General features: G+C 52.2%; 1 protein-coding gene across 1 annotated transcript; it reads right to left on the reverse strand.

Moving 5' to 3' along the window:
* Positions 1-8,985: 8,985 nt before the first annotated feature.
* Positions 8,986-18,097, reverse strand: LOC116943641 (uncharacterized). Its single transcript, XM_032956675.2, has 10 exons — positions 17,515-18,097; positions 15,017-16,552; positions 14,751-14,843; positions 14,378-14,482; positions 14,124-14,233; positions 13,458-13,655; positions 12,820-12,982; positions 12,228-12,393; positions 11,727-11,821; positions 8,986-10,360 (listed from the first exon to the last, which is right to left on the reverse strand). Exons 1-10 carry the CDS (start codon positions 17,681-17,683, stop codon positions 10,275-10,277), a joined length of 2,721 nt encoding a protein of 906 aa, XP_032812566.2. The 5' UTR covers positions 17,684-18,097; the 3' UTR covers positions 8,986-10,274.
* Between the last annotated feature and the right edge of the window lie 467 nt (positions 18,098-18,564).

The raw sequence follows: 18,564 nt of genomic DNA on the forward strand, positions 1-18,564 counted from the left end.
AGCTCACCGCGTACGTAGATGTCGTTTTCTCTATGGGCCGTGCTGGCGAAGTAAATTCCACTTTAACGGAATCACTTCTCGGCAGCTACCGCACGGGAAAAACCAGGAGACCCGTCCCTCCACCACCACCCTCCACGATCAAAGCCCCTTATCATAACTCATGCAAATCGTGTTTACGTCGTCTCCGACGTTCGTGAATGATGGATGCGCGTGGCATCACGTAGCAGTCCACGCATGCTCTCTACGCACTCATTTCAGTGTGACGTGTTGGTGGTGTTAGGTATTGCCCCCCTCTCGCCTCCAACCCACCCTCCCGGTTGTGGAATTCCCCACTGGTGCCCCCCCCCACCCACCACCTCGGTGTTGCGGAGGGGCAAATTGGCACAAACTGAACACGCATAGAGCGAGGCAAACGCTGCAATGGATGAAGCCGACTGTGAACATATATACACACCTTGCAGATGTATTGTGACCCCCCCACACATTTAATTATTTATTACATTTTTTAAAAAGTAAGGTTCATGTTTACAAAGATATTATAATCATTTAAAGGAAATTAAAGGGGGGGGGGGAGTGAGTGGGGTCACAAGAGATCTGGACCACCCTTGGCACCCCCTGTGTCTCGGCGTGGGGACTCTGAGTAGCCACGCATTGTGAGCGAGCGCCTGTTCGGTCCGTCTCTGCACATTGTTGTCCCTTACGCATTGCATCAGTCGCCCATCACGATGTCGTAATGCGGAATCTTTACTTGGCTCAGTTACTTTGTAATGCTAATTATTGTTGTCCACTGTTGTTAATTATTTAGTTGTGAGCCAACTGGCCTGGATTTGGGCATAAAGTTTCTTAAACTTCCACTAAAACAATAAAACAATTACACATGCAGTATTTAAGAATACGCAAGTGAAAACAAATATACGAATAAGTAGGGTTACAATAATAAAACAAATCCACCGCTGGACGAAGGCATCTCCGCGCCGTGTCGGACATCATTGGGGGAGGGGGGGGGGTTGTTTGACCATACTTCACCACGCCCGTCAGTGCGGGGTGATGAAGAAGGGATGCGTGGGGCCAGGCCACTCGCACGCTGCTGATCGCCGTGGCTCGCGAATCGAACTCGGGTTTGTCGGGTTCGTAGCGCAGGCTGACATCACTCGTGGCGAGTGACCTATCGGCATATGCCACCGCCTCTCCGATGTTGAGTGCCTGGTGCGGTGTTTAAACATCGGCACTCGTGGGGAGTCAAAGGTGGCTCCAGCGTCACCCTCTCACCCCCTCTTGTGCGCTTTAGCGGCCGCAATAGGTGCTCGCCAACAGCACTGACTACGGAAGTTTATCTGGTAACGGCTGTCTTGTTAATACGTAACTTAACATTGTTCCCGCATGCCCTCTGTAAACACCACAGGAATGTACAACTATTATTTTTTCATCATTTCGAAACTGGCAAAAAGGTCACAGATATTGGGGATGATGATTTGCCATCATCAGCAAATGCAAATTCTACTGCTGCTGCTGCTGGATTTAAACCTCGTGGCGGCATCAGCTGTGCACAGGGATGGGCTCTTCATGCATTACGCACGTTCATCATCGTCAACATCATCAGCCATGATCCATACGAAGGCCAACCCATGCTCATGATGATGATGTTAATGATGACGATAATGAGATAAAATATGTTGGTGTTTTGATGACGGCGACAATCATGAAGCTCCTTCACGCGAGCTTCTGTAAACACCTGATGATGATTACGACGACGATGATGGATGTCACCTGCAGCGATATTTCATTTTTAATATTCCGGTTTTGCTGCAAACGCCAATAAATTAGTTTGCATATTTGTCCATGGAGAACAACTTGATTGGATTGGGTCTGTCGGTTGGGCGTTTGGCATAGCTGAATATTGCATCACACACGATACGTGCTGATGATCACGCTGCTGCTGACGATGATTGATAATGATGATACATTCTTGGCACGTCAGAATCAGAATATTTATTTATACCAAAGGAATCCGATGAGCTATAAAGCTCTTCTGTCATTGTTCAGTCATTCTATGTTACGTCTTCTTCTCTTTCCGGTTCCTTCCATGTTTTACGAACGGCACGCTTTTAATGTCCCTGTTGCTGCCCATCCTACAGATGTGTCCAAATAGCTCCGGTTTCCTGCTCATCACTGCCTGCATCACCATCCGATCGTCTTATTCCACGTGCAACATTTGCCTTACTTCTACATTGGCCAATCTTTGGGTCCTGCTAAGATGCGGTATCCTTCTGCAGCAATGTATTTCCAGCTGCCAATAATCTTACCTCTGTCATTCTTTTGTTGATGTCCAGGCGTCGCAGGCATATAACGCTATACTGAACACGCGTGTTCTTAAGATGTTCTGTTTGGTCCTGTAGCTGCTTTTGCTTGCTCTTCCAGATGTTTAGTGAATCCTGCCACGACTATTTTTGCCTTTGAGATCCTCCCTTTTTTGTCTTTCGTGCAGTCGTTGTGCTATGTCAATAGACTTCCCAAGTACACAAATTCCTTACGTTAACAATCTGTCTGCTTCCTATTATACGTACGATTATCTGAGCCAGTCTCGCGCCTCCCCTAGGTTGACTCAGTGTCAAACCAGTACCGGGCGCGGTGTGTGAACGAGGAAGACAAAGGCGGCCAGGCGTGGTGCTGGCCACCCCCCCCCCCCCCCGACCTCGTGTGCCGTTCCGGCCTTCGTAGGTGCTACTCGCTGACAGCACTTGCCCCGACAGTCTGTTTAGGCTACGCGGGGGATCTTTGCCTACGAGAGCTACAGTGTGCATCGTTTCATCACGGGGGAACTGAATCCGCTGCTGGATAAAAGCCTCACGAGCATGGCTTTGTCGTTCATAGGTAGTCGCTCGACCATACTTCACCACGCTGGTCAGTGCGGAGTGATGGAGGAGGGGTTTGTGGCCACGAGCGGTGCAGAACTGCAGAGATATCAGTCGCCACTGATGTTTTCCGTAGCCGGGAATCGAACTAAGCGTGTCGGGTTCATAATGCAGTGCGCTAACCACCGCTCCACCCACAATTTCTCACAACCCCCTACCACACGGGGCGCCGCGATGGCTAGGAGATGTTAAGTTCCTCGCCTGGTATGCAGGAGGTCGTGGGTTCGATCCCGACCCTGACGCCTGCTGCTGTATATTTAGAGTTTGAATGTTCTACCCATGGTCATGTGTATTTTTCTCTAGACCCTCCTTCTTTTCCCTCCACATTTAGAAACACGCGTTTAGATTATTTGGCTGCTATAAATTGCCACATGATAAGCCACTTCGTTGAGCTATCATTTGTGGCCAGGCCGCTTCTAAGAAGAACTATGTAGCTGAGTGGGCCTTAATTGGTAACATAAGATAAAGTTGAGTTTAGCTTTAGAACTCTCCTGAAAGCGGTGTGTTTCGATTTGGCCACTAGATGACAGTACAGCAAGAAGAATCGTAAGTCGCCGCATGCAGGCTTTGTAATGTCATATCCTCGAACGCGGGCTCGGGCTTTCTCCGATCACTGTGGTTTTCCGCCACACGGAAGACAAACACTCCCTGGAATGAAAACAAATAATATTGGACACACATCTCAAACGTAGCAGCACCCTCTTGAAAGCGCGCATTGAGACTCACGTTTTCGTGGAATATAAAATAACAAAACATTATTCATATTCTTAGCTCTTTCGGTAAAGTCACGTTGAAGGGAAACAATAAAATAATAAAATATATATAAAACGTGACTTTGCCGAAAGAGCTAAGAATATGAATTACTGCAGTCACGAAAGCTTTAAATCTAAATTTAACAGAACATTGTTTACAATACAGTTGTTTGTGTGTGTGTGGGTTAGATCGCGTAAGTATTAATGTGTGGTCAAACCGTCACCAGACTATCATTCCCGTGATTCTGAGATTCGAAGAAAACTCCGATTGAGATATTTACCGCGGCGTGGGTGAAGTCTTGTCCATGCAGCCGCCACGACAAGGAGCCCCTCCTGTGCCGGGTATGGTCTTCATCCAGCAGTGGATTCATTTAGGCGGATCAATGGACATGAACAGCTCGACCTGCAATTATCCCGCCCCCCACCCGCCCCCCGGGGTTTATCCGATTGCAGCCAAATAACTTGCGCGAATGTCGACGAAAGTCGGCGGAGGTGAACAAATTCTGCCCGCGGGCGATGTGGACACGGCGGGGTGATGTGGGGTGACGTATTCCAAGTGCGGGTTGATGAGAAGCACACGTGACGGGTGTTAATGCTGTGGTCATAAAATCCACCACCACCACCACCCGGGGCTTGAGGGCTCTCCCCTTCCTTGTAATTACGTTGTCAAATGTCACGCAGCATTTATTGTAAATTCGTGGTTCACATTCACTTGCCAATCCACTGTTGGATGAATTAATGCCTCCGCTACGCTGCCCCCCACTCGCCCACACGTCCTGTCAGTCACCGGTAGTTCCTTCACCACACTTCACCACGCTTCACCATGCTTCACCACGCTTCACCATGCTTCACCGCGCTTCACCACGCTTCACCATGCTTCACCACGCTTCACCACGCTTCACCATGCTTCACCACGCTCGTAAGCGCGGGTCGGTGAAGTTTGTGGTCATCAATAGGCGATGATGCTGGGATTATTTTAATTCAACCCCTGGACCGCTTCAGATATCATCACTCTGCCCCTGATGTTAGGCCGTGGTCGGGGAATCCAACTCGGGTCGCCAGATTTATTGGTGCAGTTCACTCGACCGCTGCGCCGCCGCTCACCACGCACATGATGAGGATGGCAGAGCCACATCCTCACCGTTTCCTTACAACTGATGATCATTCTCATTCGTGTTATGTTTGGTGTCCAGCCCTCGCACCACCGATTTGCACGGTTGGCTACGTACGATGCGAAAGAAGTTCTACATACACGCATCAGCAGCCTTATCAGCATCATATTCCTGATAGGGTATTTGTGAGCGTTGCCTGAAATGGTTGAGCTATTTAAGTTAGAATACTACGCGTGTGTATATACTTATATAGCTACCCGGATCGTATCGCTGCACATACGCTCTTGGGTTTCCTATGATTATTTTTCATTTGATGGAATATCCACCCTAACGCTACCCATAATGAAACTAATGGAACATATTCTGTACTGGTACAATTGTTTTTTAATACCGCGAAGCATAGGAAACAAACAATTACGTAATGCAATTCTAGATTTAAAGCTTTCGTGACTGCAAGGATCCATACTCTTTGGTTCTATTCGGTAAAGGCCGAAACGTCGTGATTTTTGTTGTTTTATTTTTTTACCTACGTGGCTTTACCGAATAGAACCAAAGAGTAATTACGTAATGCTACAAAGGAAACGAGACGATGTGGCGGGTAGAGTCTGCTCAGGGTCACAATGAAACAGCGTGACACAGAGTGGTCGACAGGACACACCGCCGCCTTGGGGAATACGTGACCCGCCTGATGCCCGGCTCCGCGGGATTCATCCGCAACCTCACCGCGCTCGCTACACTATTTGTGCTTACGCAACTAATTAAAACGTTTACGCATACAGCACTGTGTAGAATTTTTGTTACATGATTTATGGGAGCGTTGCCGTGAAGTCGGGTTTCCGTAAGTTAGGTCTTCCGTAACTCTGGGACTGCCTGGATAAATAAAATGCATTATTTGTGCTTACGCAACGAATGCCAACATTTACGTATACAGTCCTGTACTGCATTTTTCAAATGACTTATGGGTGCATTGCCGTGAAGTCGGGTTTCCGTAAGTCGGGGTTTCCGTAACGCGGGGCTGTCTGTATAAATACAACGCATTATGTTATTACTTTAATCACAAGTACTGTGCTGTTGTACTCGTAGCGCGGCCGACCCATGGAAATCGTATCGTGTGCAAGCAGGGCGGTGGGGGGGCGTGCCCTGGGCCAACCCCACATCGTGTGAGTCACCACCGACTCCTTCAAACTCAAACCGCATTGATCCGACACCGTGACGCCTACCTGTCACCCCATACGGGTTTACCCGTATTCTTATGCAGGGAAATTGAGTTAAACAAAAAAAAAAACCTTTTTGTCTATGTGTTTGTGTTTTTTTCCCTTGTGATGGGACTTTGTAAGATGAACATTGTGATTTATAAGGGGCACGGGTTGACCAATAAGTTCTGAATTAGTCTGTATTAAGGTAGGGCACTGATAAGGGGTTGACAGACCTAGCGAGGGAGTGAACACCTCGTCACGGCAGCAGCCCTTGCACAGAGTGACCGCGAGGGCTACCACGTCTCATATCTGTGCAAGTCGCACGGGACCCCAGGGCCTCACGTGCTCATTCCCTCCGCGACCGGGAAAGAGAAGCGTGGCTCCCCGAGTCTCTGGATCGCACTTAAAGTTCCCGGTTGCTGGGTGTGTTGTGTTGGTATCAATAAATGACAAACCTGTCAACCCCGTATCAGTGCCCTACCTTATTACAGACCAATCACTCCGTGCCCTTATGAATCTCAATGTTCATCCTACAAATTCCCATCGCCGTATGGACCTGAAAACTAAATGTCCCTGTGCGAGGATACGGGTAAACCGTATGAGTTGACACGGTATGAAATAAACACGTAAATAGATAAATACATAGACACATGAATGACATTCCCCTTTATTTTGGTTCTTTATTTTACATTTTCGTACCGGTTGCTATCCACTCCCTCTAACGTGTAAAGCGATCGCTGTTCATATCGCAAGCGGCACGTCACCGTGATTGTAACTGAGACCTGGGGCCGTGTCGTGGAGCACTCTCGTGAATGTAGAACCTGCTGAAATAAATAACATATATCTAACAACAATAACAAAACAAGCGCAGTCGTTATCATATGCGTGCTGCCTTACTCGTGCAATAAACGATTTCCTCACGTGCTATGCATTGACAAGACGCATGGACATCTGCCAGACACATTCAGGGGAATACGCCGTGTGTCATGCATTGGCAAGACGCATGGACATCTGCCAGACATATTCAGGGGAATACGCCACGTGCTATGCATTGGCAAGACGCATGGACATCTGCCAGACATATTCAGGGGAATACGCCACGTGCTATGCATTGGCAAGACGCATGAACAAATGCCAGACATATTCAGGGGAATACGCCACGTGTTATGCATTGGCAAGACGCATGGACATCTGCCAGACATATTCAGGGGAATACGTCACGTGTCATGCATTGGCAAGACGCATGAACAAATGCCAGACATATTCAGGGGAATACGCCACGTGCTATGCATTGGCAAGACGCATGAACAAATGCCAGACATATTCAGGGGAATGCGCCACGTGTCATGCATTGGCAAGACGCATGGACAAATGCCAGACATATTCAGGGGAATACGCCACGTGCTATGCATTGGCAAGACGCATGAACAAATGCCAGACATATTCAGGGGAATGCGCCACGTGCTATGCGTTGGCAAGACGCATGGACATCTGCCAGACATATTCAGGGGAATGCGCCACGTGTCATGGATTGGCAAGACGCATGGACATCTGCCAGACATATTCAGGGGAATACGTCACGTGTCATGCATTGGCAAGACGCATGGACATGTGCCAGACACATTCAGGGGAATACGCCACGTGCTATGCATTGGCAAGACGCATGAACATCTGCCAGACATATTCAGGGGAATGCGCCACGTGTCATGCATTGGCAAGACGCATGAACAAATGCCAGACATATCCAGGGGAATACGCCACGTGCTATGCATTGGCAAGACGCATGGACATCTGCCAGACACATTCAGGGGAATACGCCACGTGTTATGCATTGGCAAGACGCATGGACATCTGCCAGACACATTCAGGGGAATGGCACCGCCGTTGGACATTTCTGGGCCTTCGCTCCCGTGCCACCTCGACTGTGGAACTCTCTGCCGAAAGCTGTTTCAGAACGTCTGGTTCCATTAGGATCTTCAACTGCTTCCGTCTATAGACATTCTTCTATCAGAAGGTGATTCGTATTTTAATTCGGCCACTTGTTACACCCCCCCTCCCTTTGTCATTGATATAAACAGCTTTGATATGTTATGAAAGTCTTGACTTAAAGCTTTCGTGACTGCAGGAATTCATATTATTTTGGTCGTTCGACAAAGCCACATATCAAAGCTGTTTATATTATGAAAGGCTCTACATTATCTGCAACTATTATTATTTGTTCAAATTTAATTGATGGTCACCAAAGACAACAAGGAGGCCCAGAAAGCAGTTCTTCTGGAACTATTGATTATTCTATTTTTTACTTCTATTAACGTGCAAACGACCGACTGTTTTTTGTTTGGGACCTTTCTTCCAGTATCGAAGTATAAACAAAAATAAGAATAAATTTTACCCTTCTGGCAATAAAACAGGAGTTAAGATGTTCAAACACCAAATAGAAACGTTTTGCGAGGAATCGAGTCTCTGGCCTGCCACTGGTTATACAGTGCCCCTACTAAAGAAGGCCGTCTCTGGTGTAGACCAATCAGTTTCAAAGACAATGCCATCTATAATTATAATCAGAGCGAGTTTGTTTGCGTGTTCACCACAACAAGTGCCGTGTGTGGTCAATGCAATAAATCGATTCCTTGCAAAAAGTTTATATTTGTGTGATTGAACAGCTATAACATCTCCTGTTTAATTGCCAGACATGTTTTCATGTTATCTTTTATTTCTTTGTTTGTTAACCTTTCTGTGTGTTGCGGGTTTGATCGTGCGATCGACTCGCGTGTCTTTTGTGTCCCCGTTTGACTCAAAATACAAAGATTACTTCCACGTGTACCTAGAACCTTGTGTTTTGTTCCGTGTTTTTTTGTGCCCGCTTGCTCTCACATTACGCTTGCGAGCACTTGCCCCCCCCCCCCACCCCCGCTGCCCCCAACGTCTGCTAATGCTACACTGGGGGTCATGTTTGTCTCGTCTGCGTGCTGCATGCCGTGCGGTAGAAGCGAAACAAGTGGACGAGGCGATGGTGTTATTGGTGAAATGCATTGTATTTGTTGGTGATCCAGCACCGTCCATAGGCACAACAACACAACACCAGTGTACAGCACAGAATAAATAGCGATCACGACATGCGCCCCTCGCTGCACAACAACAACACAACGAACATTATGTTTTGAGCATCCCATAATCATTATTGCACTGGGACATTTGCGCAATTATAGTTCCCTGATTCCTTACTTCATCATCATCATCATCACCACTCTCATCATGCATCAATAACAAGCACCATCATAACCATCACCATCATCACCACCACATTATTTACCAACATCCTGTCTATCGCAATCATCAACAATTCATCATCACAACGCTCTTCCTCCCAATGTTAGGAAGCCATTGGAGGTAGGCACTTTTAAATCTACATTTAAAACTCACTTCTTTAGAACTGTAGTTTGTTTCTGTTAGTTTGTTGTGCTTCCCCTGCACCTGCGATTAGCACGGTCGGTTGCGTAAGTTCAACAAGCACACATACAACAATCATCACCATCGTCATCCTCACCACATTATAACCAACACCGTCATCATAAAATTATCATTGTCATTGGCAGCTAATCGTGAGAACAAACACCATCGTTTAGTCAATGCATGGAGTCGGTGCCACCATCCACACACATAAGCAGTCGGGAATAAATGTAAACGGAGGAGCGACTCTTTCATAATTTAAACGTTTTTTTTACATTGTAGTGATTGTAGCGGTCTCTAGCGCCAGAAGGTTGTAACGCGAACCGGGCCGCGTTCAATGCGCACGACGAGACGCGATTTTCGCGAGTTCAAGTTTCGTTTTTTTTGCATATCGATGGCGACGCATTGAAGAGCAGTTTGAGACTCAGACTATAACAGTTTATCGAACCTTAATGGTATTAAATAGACATTTTTTATCAGATGCTATGTACAAACAAATATACACTCATTATCTTCTGTACGTACCCGGCAATTCCACTTGCCAAAAATCGCATGTCATACTTTAATAATGCGATCACTGCCCTTGCTGCAAACCTCCAGGCGCGCACTTTAGCAGCTGGCCTACGTTCAAACATTACACAGCCCGCGACGTGTACCCATCACCCCCCAACCCCCGAATTAATTGTTTTAATTCCAGAAGTTGAGTGTCAACGCAATATTAGTTTTTTGATAATCTTCAACCAAGATTATTTCCGATGCACCACCTCGCCCTCCCCTGCCCCCCCCCCCCCCCCGTGATTGTGACTCCATCTGCACTCCCGGTCTTCACTCCTGTCTGGGTCGCCTATCGCCTCCTCAATCTCTCTGCGCCTTCACTCGCTCGAAGATCTGGTGAACCTTGGCCGCCGGGACGCAGCCTTCACGCAGGATGCGGATTCCCTCTGCGAAGAAAGCAGACGAAGGAGAACCGTCAGATGGACCCTCTCAAACCTCCGTCGTTTATTTTTTTCCCAACCACAGATGTATTTTATTTATCCCTTTAAGATGTTATCTTCAGTGTGCATGTATACATTGATCATCAGCAGCAGGAGCATTAAAGTCATAATGATCAGCCAGTAACATCATTATCATCAGTAGTAGTAGCAGCAGTAGCATTAAAGTCATTATCAGCAGCATCCTCACCATCATCAGCAGCAGTATTAAAATCATCAGCAGCAGCAGCATCATCAACAGCAGCACTGTAACTTCCTGTGCTGTGTGTCCGGAAAATGTAATAAGTTGTAAGTATGTATGTTGAACTTCTTTCACACCGTACGTAGTCAACCGTGTTAACCACCAGCCCTTGGTAAAACCCCAGGCTCAAAACCTTTTCATCTGCTCTGCCTATCACGACCACCTCGCTTGCTCAACGTAAGCAAACATAAATAGACCCACTACTCTTCTTGTACCGCCAGAAGATACAGAGGGCAGGCACGTGCACATTAATATTTCATTAAGCCAGTGGTTCTTAACCTATTCTGCAGCCTTGCAACCATTTGGTTCCCAATCGTTAAATATATATATATATAATCTTAATAAATACATAGGTTTGATTAGCATTTTTTTTATTTTATAAAAAGCATTTTTTATTTTATTGTTTCCCTTCTACATGACTTTACCGAAAGAACCAAGAATATAAACAAAGTAGTTGTACTTAATTTGCGGTTCGATGATTCACCTTCTGAAATTATCTGGCAGTGTCTCGCACACTGCCAGAAAGGGCATTTCGCACCCGCAGGGGGTGTGTGCACCCCAGGTTAAGAAGAAACACTGCATTATGCAATGATAATCCACGTCATTGTGTTGGATTCCACAGTGAAATTAGGATAACGATCTCCCGGATTGCCACAACGCGAGTTTCTGGCGCAAGTGCTGTTGGTGAGGCCGGGACGGTGCCAGGCGGTATGGCTATTGACTACTGCCCAAGCGCCGACGTCTGTGTACACCTGCAGCCAGATTCACGTTAGTTTTCTTTTTTTAGGGCTGAAACGACCTTAGAGAAATCCCAGGACCGGTTCAGATTATCACTCGACAGCAGCGGCCGAGATGTCGAACTCAGGTCGCCAGGTTCGTAAACACAGGGCGTTAACTACCGCTCGAACGGTACACACAGAGACAAAGATCCTCCATGGAACCTTTGAACAGGCCGTCCGGGGCAAGTTCCGTCAGGGAGCGCCCGTTTGTATCGGCACGGCGCACGGGCGGCCAGTGTCGCCAACGGCTCGATGCAGGCGCTCGCACGCGGACAAGCGCGAGTGTGCCGCTCACCCCCGTCGATGTCGAGGCAGTTGACCACGGTGGACGCCACCGACTCGTTGGAGTCTCCGTCGCACAGAACCCCGTCCAGCTTGTCGCCCAGGCGCCTGCGGGGGCCGGCGAGAGAGACTCTCACCACGGAGCGGAGCGAGCGCGGCACAGACCCACTCCGGCGGGTACTGCCGCCGTGAGTGTGTGTTGTGGTGGTGGTGGTGGAGGTGGTGGAGGTGGTGGTGATGGTGGTGGTGGTGGTGGAGGTGGTGGTGGTGGAGGTGGTGGTGGAGGTGGTGGTGGTGGTGGTGGTGGTGGTGGAGGTGGTGGAGGTGGTGGTGGTGGTGGAGGTGGTGGTGGTGGTGGTGGAGGTGGTGGAGGTGGTGGTGGTGGTGGAGGTGGTGGTGGTGGTGGTGGAGGTGGTGGAGGTGGTGGTGGTGGTGGAGGTGGTGGTGGAGGTAGTGGAGGTGGTGGTGGTGGTGGTGGTTGTGGCTGCTGCGTCCTTGTTGCTCTGCTGCTCACCGGATGACCATGTCGTGGTGGGTGCTGTCGGGCTCCCCGCTCGGGTTGGCCGAGGTGATGGCGATGGGCCCGGTCATGGACACGAGGTGCGACGCCACGGTGCTGTCCGGCACGCGGATCATGATGCTGTCCGCTGTGCCCACCAGGTCGTACGCTTCCCCCACACCTGGGCACACGGAGGTAGGGAGGGGTGGGGGAGGTCAGTACAGCAACAAGGACAGCAGCAAGAGTAGAAACAGCGGGAGCAGAAACAATAAAATAATCTATGAGCGGTAGCAGCAGCTTCAGCAGCGACATCAGTGACAGCAGCAACATCAGTGATAGCATCATCATCAGTGATAGCATCATCAGTGATAGCATCATCATCAGCAGCAGCGTTATCAGACTGAAAACCACTGCTGCCACTATCATCATCGTCATCATGAACATCACCATCAAAGCCACCTCCATCATGACCACCATCATCATCATAACCATCTCCTACTATCATTATTCTACAATCATCATCATCATTATTATCATAACCAGCAGCACCATCAGCATCGGCCACCGGCACCCGCGCGTCGCGAGACTCATCGGCAGTGCAGGTTACCGAGTCGCAGCAGCCAGTCCCCCTTGGGCACGATGCAGCTGATGCCCCCCGGGTAGACGCCGCTCATGAACTCCCAGAGCAGGGGGCTGAAGGGGGGGCGCACGGACGCGAGCTGCTCCAGGCTCGAGATGCAGATGCACACCGGCTTCTCCTGGGGCCGGTCCTGCAGGCGGGGGGGGGGGGGGGGGGGGGTGCGGGGGGGGGGGGGTGCGGGGGGGGGGGGGTGCAGGGGGGGTACAAACAGAACAGAGAACCATTTAATAATCTTTGCTCGCGGGTCACCAGTGTAGGACCCCACCCCCTCTCCACCCCTCCCCTCGCCCCCTAAAGTTCTACTGTGGGGGAGTGGGGGAGTGATCTCGTCCAGCGCGGGTACCCAGAGAGTGCTGCGATCACCACAGGAGTACTCTGATCACGTCACGAGCCCTGTGCGAGTAGCTAGAGCAGGGCTGGGCAGCCTGTGGCTCCCGCGTGCGACTCTACCGACACTGAGCCGCCTTTTGTTGTTTTGCCGAATTCTAAACAAATTTCTCTTCTCGACATTCTCCGGTTTGCCAACCCGTGACCTCGAACCTAGACGGCGGTAGGTGCCGTTATCCCCGCCGCGTTCTACGAGTAACCCGCCACCCCGCGAGTACCTTGATGGCGTAGATGCGCTCGATGGCCCCCGGGTGTCGGCACGAGGCGGCGAGCGCGTACACGGTGTCCGTGGGGACCCCGCACACCGACCCTCGCCCCAGCAGATCCGCGATCTCGCGCAGGCCGCTCGTGCGCCGCGACACGGGGGTCACGCACGGGGGGGGCGCGGGGGTCTGCGAGCTGCGGCTGGCGGGGGCCTGGAGGGGGAGATGCGGGGAATTGGGGGTGGGGGTTACAAGAGCGTGGGAGACAGAGACGGAGACCGGGTGGAAGCATGTGGACAGAGACTCAATGAGCTACCGATGAATAAATCAGCACAGGTGAGGAACCCCCGAGTTACCTACCCCGTCTAGGAGTGATTCATCTCCACTGTTGCACTCACGCGTGCGTGCGTGCGCGCGCGTGCGTGCGAGCGCGTGCGTGCGCGTGCGTTCGTTGCATTTCCTGCAGAGGCGACACACACTGCGGGCGCTGCCAGCAGGAGGCGCCGCGTCTCCGTGAAGACGCGCGGACGGAGAGCGCTCTGCGGTGTCTCTGACTGCATCGCTTTATCCCCCTGCCCTCGTGTCTCCCCGTGTCTCCATGCCCCCCGTGTCTCCTCGTGTACCCGCGTCTTCCCGTGTCGCCCCGTGTGTCCCCATGTCTCCCCGTGGCGTCCCGCTCACCCGCAGCAGGGCGCGTCCCAGGGGCAGCAGCTGCCTCTCGAAGACGCAGTTCGACACCGATGCGAGTGCCCCGTACACACAACTGAGCGCCAGCAGCGCCAGCATCACGTCTGGAGGGGGAGCGAGGGGGGGGAGTAAGGCAGGGGGGAGAGTGGGGGGTGGTCAGCGATGATCAATGGTGATCAGTGGTGAGTGACAAGTCAGTGATGCGTTGATGGATGTCGTGCTGTGGTCATCATCTTCGTCGTCCTCACCCTCTAGTGGCTGGGGGAGGCTCTCGAGTGTGAAGAGGAGGAGGCAGACGACGAGGATCTGCATGACGAGCGTATGGAAGAGGAGGACGAGGTTCCCGTACGCGGCTGTGGCGGACGAGGGGGTGACGGGGGCATGGGGAGGGGGAGACTGTGTGAGCGGCAATTGTCGTCACTCACCCAGTGTCACTCACTCACCCAGTGTCACTCAACCACTGTCACTCACTCACTCATTCAGTGTCACTCACCCAGTGTCACTCAACCACTGTCACTCACTCACTCACCCAGTGTCACTCACCTAGTGTCACTCACCTCGTTCCACTCACTCACCCAGTGTCACTCACCCAGTGTCACACACTCACCCAGTGTCACTCACCTAGTAATATCAGGAACATGTTGATGATGAGACCAGCGATTGCCCCTGCCGTGAACCCCGTGTCATCGCCTGGAGAAATATTCAGGGAGAAACCTGCAAACAAACCAAATCATCATTCAACTACCACGTCACAGAAATCACATCACTGTCATCATCGTAACCTGAGCATTGCCTTAGCCGTCAAAACAGACGCCCAAACCCTATCGTAAAAAAATGAATACCTCAAAAAGCAACCGCATCGTCATCATTCAACCATCAGCGCTCACCCGCCAACCGCAGCCAAGCCCACACAGCCCAGAAGGCGGCGTAGCAGAAGGGCATCACGGATCCGCCGGACGCCGGGCGCAGGAGTCCAACCCGGGACACGAACAGCTGCAGCAGAGCCCCGGGCAGCAGCACCCAGGGCAGGGAGAGGCGAGCGCGGAGCGGCTCCGTCGAGTGCAGCGCGGACATCGCGGCCACGCCGTTGCACAGGTAGAACGCGGCGTCTGACAGCTGCGCCATGGAGGGGCCGGGCTGGTTGTTGCCCGCCTCGTCGTTGCTTCCGCTGCTGCTGCTGCAGCAGGACCTGCGGAGCGCGCCCAGGAAGGCCCGCAGGCGCTGCGAGGTGAGGGGCACGGCTCCGATGGGGACGAGCGGCTTCTCGGCGATGGAGTTGATGAGCCGGGCGAACGTGGCGTACAGGCTCACGGCGGCGTGCGCGCAGCACGCGGCGCCCAGGAACGCGTAGCGCGCCCTCGCCGGGATCTGCGGGATGGCCGCCACGGCGAGCAGCGCGAAGGTCGAATTCTCGGCGGTCTCCAGGACGTCCCTGTCCAGCGACACGAGCAGCAGCACGACCGCCGCCACCAGCAGGAACCAGTCGCCCACCATCGCCAGTCGCGCCGAGTCGAGCTCGCCCGCGGCAGCCGAGGCGAGGGCGACCTGCTCGGTGGACACCACGAATTCTTGCCACGCGTGCACCAGCCAGAAGACGCAGCGCAGCACCGACTTGGCCCCGTGGTACGCGTCCTCGCGCAGGAACGCGTAGTAGGCGGCGAGCAGCTGCGGCCCGGAGTTGACGCTGAGCCAGAGCGCGCCCGCGGTAAACGTGTGCGGGAACCCGAAGCAGTAGAAGGCGAGGATCACGGCGGCGACGGCGTCGCAGAGACAGCAGAGCGCCATGGGCTCGGCGTACTTGGTGTTCTTCTTGCGCTCGTTGCCACCCGCGCCGCCACCGCCTCCACCGCCGCCGCCGCCTCCGCTCGCCGCCTTGCCCGCGCCCAGCAGCAGGACGTTAAAGAGCGCGTTGCCGAAGCCCGGCAGCACGTAGCGCTGCGTGATGCCCTTGAGCAGCAGCGCCACTGAGCCGTAGAGGCCCGCGGCGAGGATGATCAACTCGAGGGAGCCCGCCACGGGGGCCGCCCAGCCCAGCGGGTACGCGGCCAGCACGGCCTCGAACACCAGCACGGCGGTGATGGCCCCGAACACGGGCGGCATGATGTAGTTGGCCGTGGCGGAGCAGAAGGCGAGGATGGCCGACACGCAGATGTACGCCACGAGGCTCGCCACCGCCGTGTCCGACACGAACGCGTCGGGAGCCGTCGCGTTCTGGACGACCGCGAAGGCCGTGAGGTTGTTGGCCGTCGAGTTGACGGCGGCGGCGAGGGTCACGGCCCCGGAGATGATTCGTGAAGCTCCGAAGCCGCTCCAGAGTGCGGCGAAGGCCAGGAAAGCCGTGCCGCCCAGGTGGTCGAACTTGCGGAAGGTCAGGAGGCCGGCCACCAGCTGGGTCACGCCGCCGATGAGAACCAGGTGCACGCCTGGAGGTGTGCAGGTAAGAAGAGGGGGAGCGAAGGGAGAAGAGGGGCGGAGAGAGGGGAGAGGAGTCAGAGTGGGAGGGAGGCGCGTGGGGTGCGCAGTGGTTGGTGATTGTGGTAGGGGGTGCCGCAAGTCGATGAGAGTGACGAGTAATAGAGCTGCCTTCATCATTATACAACAACATCGCTAGGATTATTATTAACAATATGGTCACCAACGCTATAAATTGGACTGCTTCCACCACGACCGTTCACCAACATCATCATACAAACAAAATGTATTTCATATCATTATCGTCGGTATCATCATTGTCATAATAAAAACCACAAAAACAATTATTTTGTCATCATCAAATCCACTTCCATCACCGTCGTCCTTATCAATGTAATTTGACCGACTTCTTCTGCTCCCATTGATCTATCGTCATTCAATTTGATAAACCATCATCATGATCGTTATAACCACATACACCATCAATTGATAAAACCGACACCACATCAAATCATAATCATCATCAAAATCATCAAGGCCGTCTGCATCACGATCGTCATACAAACCTCGGCGATTGTCATCATCATCATCATCAAAACCACCTACATCAAAACTACCCAACACTATCACGATCACAACTCTCATTAAACTGTCTCCAATCATAATAATCATCAAAATCACTTCCACAACCACCATCATCAACATCATCATCACCGTCGTAAAACTCACCTCCACGACCATCGTTATCAATCAAAACCACCCACATCATTGTCATCAAACCACGTCTATCATTATCATTAAAACCACTCATTCAAACACCATCATCATCACCGTCGTAAAACCCACCGCCACGACCATCGTTACCAATCAAAACCACCAACAACATCATTGTCATGAAACCACCGCTGTAATTATGCTCATCATTAAAACCACTTTCATTCTCATCGCCACCACCTCCGCCGCCCCCCCGTACCGGACAGGATGTTGTTGGTGGGTGAGAGCTGCTCTGCAGCGCGGTGCGACGAGAAGTTGTGCATGGCCACGAGCAGCGCGCTCACGGCGTTGGCGAGGAGGCCGAGCACGCCGGGCTCGCTGTAGAGCACGGCGGCGAAACCGCGGCTCTCACCCCCCGTGCCGGACATCGCGACGCGGAGACGCGACACGCACAGAGACGCGACACAGAGACGCTGCGCAGAGACGCGACACAAGGACGCGACACGAGACGCCGCACAGAGACGCGACACGAGACACCGCGCAGAGACGCGACACGCACAGAGACGCGACGGACACGAGACACAGCGACGCGAGACGCAACAGAGACGCTATCGTCTCGACGCAGAGAGACGCGACACGAGACGAAATAGCGCGAAGAGAAGCGAGAGAGACGGAGAGAGGAGACACGCGACACGAGGTCCGCGGGGTCTGCGGGATACGAAGCGGAACGTGTCAGACTCTCGCGTCTCTGCCACCCTAGAGGACTCGACGGAGAGTCTCTTTATCTCGGGGAGGGGGAGGAGGTGGAGGTGAGACCTCTCACCTGTCTTCACCCCCCCCCCCTCGCACCCAATCCCTGTCACCTCTCCCCCTCCTCACATTATTCCTCCCCTCCCCCAAACTTCCCTTTTCTGAGGTGACGAATTACGTCACTCTTGGAAACGGAATAATTCCACCCTCGACTGCGTGGGGACTCTTGCCCAACCCCCGATGCGTCCGTCACGAGAGTGCGTGGGATGGAAAGTGGCGTGGGTGTAGGGTGAGGTGAGCGGGCGGGCGACAAGACCCAGTTTCTTCCTAATCTCTCAGCCAATGGGCAAGCTGCATCGGCCGGGATTTCCCAAACACTCTCAAGAATTTCCGGACTGCTGATCAATGAATTTGCTTTTTTTTTACGGTGGTTGTGATGCTGCAGATGATGACGATGCTGTCATTGCTCCATCTCCAGCCACCATCCCACCCCCCTCTGCATTTGCACATCTTTCCTTTCACATCCTCACACCCCCCCCCCCTCATGATTCTCAATTTT

Source organism: Petromyzon marinus, chromosome 18 (assembly GCF_048934315.1).
Source record: "Petromyzon marinus isolate PM22_M1 ecotype Great Lakes invasive population chromosome 18, UKy_Petmar_22M1.pri1.0, whole genome shotgun sequence".
Taxonomy (NCBI): Eukaryota; Metazoa; Chordata; class Hyperoartia; order Petromyzontiformes; family Petromyzontidae; genus Petromyzon; species Petromyzon marinus.